This window comes from Chenopodium album, chromosome 6 (assembly GCF_948465745.1).
Source record: "Chenopodium album chromosome 6, dcCheAlbu1.1, whole genome shotgun sequence".
NCBI lineage: Eukaryota > Viridiplantae > Streptophyta > Magnoliopsida > Caryophyllales > Amaranthaceae > Chenopodium > Chenopodium album.
The window spans coordinates 23331753-23339562 of record NC_137839.1 but is presented as its reverse complement, the minus strand read 5'-3'; the positions used below and the strand labels follow the sequence as shown (position 1 = coordinate 23339562).

Below are 7810 nucleotides of genomic sequence, written 5' to 3'. Positions count from 1 at the left end.
CTTAATATCTCCTCCAACATTCGTAAGCTTATCAAATCACATTGATGTATTCTACAAAACTCATACATATCACAACCACAAATTTATTACCAAAATAACAATAATGCAAAATAAAACTAAATAATAGATTATTAAAATAAGACTAGTTTCTTATGGTTTTTCATACTCAGCGCTTCTCTGGCAGCCCAAGCCGACTAATATGATTCACGACATTCATAAGCTGGTCTAATATTTGGGCAGTTGGCTGATTCTAATCCAAAACAAACAAATTAAGCTTCAAGAGATTATCAAATAATCGCAAAACCAAACAAAAACCAAACTTTTGGTCATTAAAACAGATAATTTTGCAGTCAAACAAAACAAAAAATGTTTAAGCTAAAATCCCTGTTCTTTTATTACTCCAAAGTAACTAAAAGAAGAATACTAGAAAGGACCAATCATATTTCTTAAGCTTCATCTTCACTTGCTTGCATGAAATCCCATAGAGTATCATCCTCGATTTCATCATCAGAATCATCAATTTCAGGCTCTGCTCGCATATCCAACATGTATTATGGAACGTCAACAGTAGTGGCAGGCAAGGCAAGTCCCCTCTCAGCCAACTAACATCATAATCATCATCAACGGTTGCCCTTGGGAGAACACCATCGTTAGCAAATTCATTCCAATAAGAAACTCCAACATCACCATTTGATTCTTTACTCATATCAAAGAAGTTTCCGGGGATAGTTTCCATAACGTAATGCAAATGCTTTTCTTTGGAATCTTGCACATAAAAAACTTGGTTTACTTGATTAGCCATCACAAAAGGGTCATTAGTATAGCATAACCTTTTAAAATTTACACATGTTAGCCTAAACTCATCTTGCTCCACTTGAAACCATTTACAGCGAAACAATACCACTTTAAAATGACCAAAATAATCTAACTCAATGATATCCTCCACCACTCCATAATATTTTACATCCCCAACAACAGGATTTTGATCCCTAGAACTTGCAAAACTCGACATTGAAGATGTTACACTAACTCCACTACATTGAGTTTTTCTTTTTGACTCATGTGCAGTTGTATGAAATTTGTTACCATTTATTAGGTACCCTTTAAAACTTCTCACAGTATAGTCAGGACCTTGGGATAAAGCCTTGATTTCTTTGGAAACATTTTCTTCCCGTACACGATCCTTGAACCATGCTCCAATATCATGACTGTGCTCTTGTGCTCTCGCCCACCTACTCCGCTTAACCCGTCTACCTTGACTTCTTTGACGATTCACAAAATCTTGATGTTCACTACATAAATATCACAAAGCAACTTAGTTGTATTAGTCAATTATAAACAATAAAGATTAAATATAGTTAATATGAAATAATACCAATTTAAAATTACTTATGAACCTAATGTAATCACTGATTTCATCACAATTAAAGAGTACATAGCGATGAGCTTTCATCAAAGTGTCCTCATCTAAAGAAACCTTTTTGCCTTTATTTTTCTTTTTTACACCTAAAGGACGTCCAACATTAGGAAAAAGGCTTCCATCTTCATTGGATGCGGTATCATCATCATTTCTAGGTGCTCCATTCAACTTTGAACTAAAATCATCATGAATATACCGAGAACAAAAAATAAGGCATTCTTCTGCCAAGTAGGCCTCTGCAATGGAACCTTCGGGTCGACTTCTATTTTTTACATATGACTTCAATTTACCCAAATACTGCTCTTTTGGATACATCCAATGACCTTGAACAGGGCCCCCAAGCCTTACCTCCTCTACAAGATGAAGTGAAAGGTGGATCATTATGTCAAATAAACTTGGGGGGAATATCTTCTCAAGTTGGCAAAGTATCTGTATGATTTCAGATTCAAGATCATCAAGATCTTTAGGCTTTAGAACTTTCCTACATAAACCCCTGAAAAAGGATCCTAGCCTAATCAAAGTTGATGCTACTTGTTTAGGCAAGGTATTCTTTACCGCAACTTGGAGCAAATAATGAAGCATAAAGTGGGCATCATGGCTCTTGTAACCAGCAACCTTCCTCTCATTGGATTGGACACATCTGGAGATGTTTGATGCATAACCATCGGGAAACTTAGCACCTTTTATCACATTGCAGAACAAGTCTTTTTCACTAGAAGATAAAGAAAAACAGGCTTTGGAGTATAAACGCTTCCCTCTATTATTTGTTCTCTTTGGATGGAGTTCATTTCTTATACCCATATCCTGTAAATCAAAGCGGGCTTCCACATGGTCCTTAGTCTTTCCTGGGATATCAAGCAAAGTACCGAGCACACTGTCACAAATATTTTTCTCAATGTGCATAACATCAAGATTATGACGTAAGGTATTAGTTTCCCAATAAGGAAGCTCAAAGAAAATTGATTTCTTCTTCCAAGGAAATTTCTTTCTGCCCTTCTTTTGAGTTTTCCAAAACTTATTTTCAAACCCTTCTAAATCCTTTAATACCTCATAACCCGAGAATCTAGTAGGAGGAGGAGGCCTTGTCTCTACATTACCATCAAAAGCTCTCTTATTACGACGCCACGGATGATTTTCTTTCAAAGACCTACGATGTCCCATGTAACACATTTTCTTGCTATACTTCAGGTATTTGGACCAAGTATTATGATTGCAATTAGGGCAGGCAAATTCTCCTTTGGTGCTCCATCTGGACAACATTGCATAAGCAGGGAAGTCACTAATTGTCCATAACAAGGCTGCCTTTAAAGAAAATGTTTCATCTTTCACAGCATCATATGTGTCAACTCCAACTTCCGATAACTCCTTCAATTCCTCGATTAATGGTTGCAAGTAAACATCTATGTCATAACCCGGAGAAGAAGGACCAGGTATAATCAAAGAAATGATATGGTACTCGAACTTATTATATAACCAAGGAGGCAAATTATAAATGGATAAAACAACGGGCCAAATACTATATGACACACTCATAGTTCTGTATGGGTTGAAATCATCAGTAGTAAGACCTAGCCTCACATTTTGAAAATCACTTGCAAATTGAGGATGTGCAACATCAAAATCTTTCCAAGCTTGTCCATCAGCAGGGTGCCTTAATTTGTCATCTTTCTTGCGATCAGTTTCATGCCATGTCATGAGTTTAGCCGTCTTAGAGCACATGAACAACCTTTGTAGACGAGGTTTTAGAGGAAAGTAACGCAGAACTTTTGCAGGAACTCCTTCATCAGGCAATGGACCTTCCTCTTTTTGCTTTTCATTTAACTTCCATCGAGAAGCTTTACAAACATGGCAAGACTTGTCATTTGCACGTTCTTTCCAATACAACATACAATCATTAGGACATGCATCAATTCGTTTGTAGTTAAGTCCAAGGTTCTTCACCATTTTTTTAGCATGATGAAAAGAAGTGGGCAGCTTTGCAAATGGAAAGGCATCACATTGAAGCTTCATCAACTTATCAAAAGAAGAATTGCTCCACCCGTTAAGAAATTTAAGTAGATATAGTCGCACTGTGTACGAAAGCACAGAAAAATTCTTACAGCCTGGATATAATTCTTCCCGTGCATCCTCTAACAACTTATAAAACTTTTTAGCGCTCTCATCTGGACCATTTCGAAGTTCTTCTGCTTCAGAACTTGAACCTCCTATAACATCTCTGAAAATATCATTAATCATCTCATCCATATTGTCTAATGTGTTTTGATTATCACATTGAGGCCCATCTCCCCTTGAAGCAGACCCTGTTGTAAATCCTTCGCCATGAAAGTTCCACACTTTATACCTCTTGTTAAATCTGTTAGCAATTAGGTGATTGAAAACCTCTTCCCTTGGGAACCAAAATCTATTAACACACTTCATACATGGGCATAAAATTTCTGGTTCATCATCTTCCTCTGTGTCCATGGTTGAATTTAGAAATGCAAAATCTAGAAAATTCTCAACTCCTTTGATATATTCTTCGACACTTTGGGGTGCATCAATCCAATCTTTGTTGATGTTTTCCATAACCTGATATTATTCTATAACATAAGAACCTATAAAGGGGGTGAACAACAAAGATAATAAACTAATAGAAAACTAAGGACATAAATCGTTGGATATTGTGTCATTCCCTAAAGGGTAAACTAAGTTATGCCTACATTTCCAAGGAGGGCAATATACATCAAAACATTAGTTTACACACTATCCACCAATCAACCATGAAGCTTACATAAACAAAAAAAGTAGACTTTACTTAATATATGTCTAGTCAAGAGGGTAAACTGAGGAAAAAAAAATACACATGCATATTATTACAACAACATGGAAACTGATAGCATAAAATGAATATCTTGTACCATCATCCAAACAATATTAACGCAAATAGACACTGGCAACCAGGCCATCATAAGACATAAAACTGTATACAAATGATGTCTGATATTCTAGTAATTAAAATAGTAATTATACTACAAATAGCCGATCTGAAATATGATTTCACAAATTAATACGGAGTATCAATAATATAGATTATAAAACCAATTACACCATAATCTTAATTATCTAATTTCTTAAAAAAATCTCATCATATTTCCATACTCACAATTAAATTACTCCGTTGAGTAATTTATCTCTGTACCACAATAAGACTTAGCTTGACATACTAAGAATCAAAACAGCAATTCTGGTATATGGAAAATTCATAACCTAATTCTTATAAAAGATAAGAAATATGCATGTATTATCATAAGAACACAAGTTTAACTCATATTAAATTACTTTCAAAAGCCAACAATTGAATATGCTACAACAATGTATGAAATCTGCGAACCCAGTACAAGTTACTCCAGATAATCAAGTTAACGAAATACCAAATAACGAACAGAAATTAGCAAGTTTAGTCGAATTGCCGAACTTACTTGTCTTTGTTTCTTCCTCGATCTACCCGCTGCTATTTTCAGGTTGCACCAAGATATTATTAGAAGATGGCAACAAACTATCTATATTTAATTCTTTACTCTCTTCAATCTTCTCCAACAAATTAAAAGTTGGTACGGAGTATTAATTTAATCGAAATCAAAATCAAATTTGATGCTATTTTGGGGTTAATCTATTAGGAATAGGTGGGCGAATTATGAGAATTGGAATAATAGGGGCAATTTGGTTTTGTTGTTCGATTTTGTGGGAAAAATTAGTTCGGGTTTTTTATTTTGTGGGAAGAATTAGTTGAATTTGGTTATGTTTGTTCTACTTTGAAGGAAGAACTAAGTCTCTAACGAATTAGTTGGGGGTTAGTTAACTTTGTGATTTTTTTCTTCAATGATTAGTGATGTAATAATAATAATAATAATAATAATAATAATAATAATAATAATAACAATGTAATAATAATAATAATAATAATAATAATAATAATAATAATAATAATAATAATAATAATAATAATAATAATAATAATAATAATAATAATAATAATCTAATATATATATAAAAGATAACTTTAGTGTTAAAATTAAAATTATCTTATGATATTAGGAATTTTATCCATATATCTAATGAATGATCTTCATAAATATACAAAATTTTTAATTAAATAGAATGATATACTAGAACCGTGCATCGCACGGGCTTACATCTAGTAATAATAATAATAATATGAATGAATGATACTATATCATTATAACATACTCATTTTTTAACAAAATTATTATATACTAGCTCATAATAAACTTAGGGCCTGTTCTCTTCAGATTATTTTTAGTTCAATTCAGTTCTAATAAGTTCCATTCAGTTCAGTTCTTAATTTCCTTCTCTCATAAAATATTCAGTTCAGTTCAGTTTGGTTGAGTTCAGTTCAGCTTTAATAAGTTTAGTTCAGTACGGTTCAGCTCAGTTCAGTCAATCAAAACAAACCCTTAGATTTTAGACTTAATTATTATTTTATTTTTTTTGAAACAAGACTTAATTATTACTAATGAGTAACTTATTTATCAATTTAGATTATAATCTATGGTTCGTCAAAAAGCTATTATACTCCTTAATATGTAATTACATACTTTTTCCATTTCTATTAATTTGACACGTTCAATTTAGGCACACATATTAAGGAGATGAGAGAGAATGCATGATAAAGCAAGTGAAGACACTGATAAATTAACGGTATGAAACTTACTCAAAAAAAACTTACTCAAAATAGAATAAAAGTATATAATTATTTGACTTTCACATTTTTACATAACTTGTTAACATAATAAAACAATTAATTTGATTGAATTTCACATTTGTATGAAACTTAACGGTAAAACTCACTACGTAACTTTGTTTCTTTTTACTCTATATAGTAACTTGACTTTCACAATTATGTTAAAAATATTGTCATAATGGTCAAGGTTACCCTTTTGAACCACCTCTGTTTGGATCTGATCAATTTTGAGTCGAGATAATAACTATCGGGTCCATGTCAAATTTGGAAAAAGCCATCAATTTTGTATTAGTTAATGGTAAAATTGGAGTATTAGCTTAGGTTTAAACGAGTTTGAGTGGGTCTATTTCGTATCAGTTGACTTTGGTCTCCTTGATTACATTTTTGCTGATTTCGATTCAATATTACATTTGTATAAAGTCAAATATTATTACAAACAAGACTCTATTATGTTCCCCATTATTCCATTTATTTTACAAAAAATAATCTCACATAAGCTTAGATAAAATTAATCATGATTTAGAACACGTAAAATAGTTTAGTAGGGTAACTTTTTGCCAATTTTTAATGTAAATAGCCAATGAAATAAGTTTTATAAGGATATTATAGTTGCTTTTACTTACAAACCTTTTCTTTATTGGGTTACTTTTATGCATATTGTGGTAACTTTTATTCATTATAGGGGTAACTTCTGATCACTTTAGGCTATCTTTATAATGGATGTACAATAATTATTGTACACCCGGTTTTTTTTTTAAAAAAAAAACGTTTGTGTGTATATATTAGGAGTAATATTGTACACCCGTTTTTTTTTTTTTTTTTTTTTTAAGTTAGGGTTTGTTCTCATTGACTGAACTGAACTGAATTGAACTTATTAGAGCTGAACTGAACTAAACTAAAATGAATATTTTATAAGAGAATGAAATTAGGAGCTGAACTGAACTGGAAATAATCGTATGAGAACAGACCCTAACAAGTAATCATTTAGGACAATATTAATACGGATATACAATATTTATTGTACACCTATTTTTATTCGTTAAAATAAATAGTTTTTTTTTTTTGAAACAATTAAAATAAATAGTTTGATTTATTATTATTATTATTATTATTATTATTATTATTATTATTATTATTATTATTATTATTATTATTATTATTATTATTATTATTATTATTATTATTATTATTATTATTATTATTATTATTATTATTATTATTATTATTATTATTATTATTATTAGATTAGCATCCAGAAAATAAGATCCCCTAATTTATTCCAAAAAGAAGAACCATTAGCTAGTAGTCCACATTTAGTTCTCAAAATAGAAAATAAGTTAAAAAATAAATAAATAAATAAATAAAAACAAACCCCATTGTAGGCGTCGCTCGAAGTGCGCCTACGTAAAAAGCATGTGGTGAATATGCTTTGCACTCATAGGAAGTGGGAATTAACATATACGATTAGGGACAAAAAACTAGGGAGCCGCCAACAAGTTTTTAAGGAACTTGTTAACCGTTCACGGATCATAAAAAGGCAACCACGATAAGGGACAATGATAGGCAACAACGATTGACCCGTGAAGGTTACACCCCATTCATAATCCATGAGATTACTAACTCAATATGGTTCGGAACCACGAAAGGAG

The 7810-nt window shown here is 31.8% G+C and overlaps 1 protein-coding gene across 1 annotated transcript; it reads right to left on the bottom strand.

The window, feature by feature from the left end:
- Positions 1-1348: 1348 nt before the first annotated feature.
- LOC145636807 (uncharacterized) lies at positions 1349-3985 on the bottom strand. The gene has a single exon (XM_081688351.1). It carries the CDS (start codon positions 3983-3985, stop codon positions 1349-1351), a length of 2637 nt encoding a protein of 878 aa, XP_081544477.1.
- Between the last annotated feature and the right edge of the window lie 3825 nt (positions 3986-7810).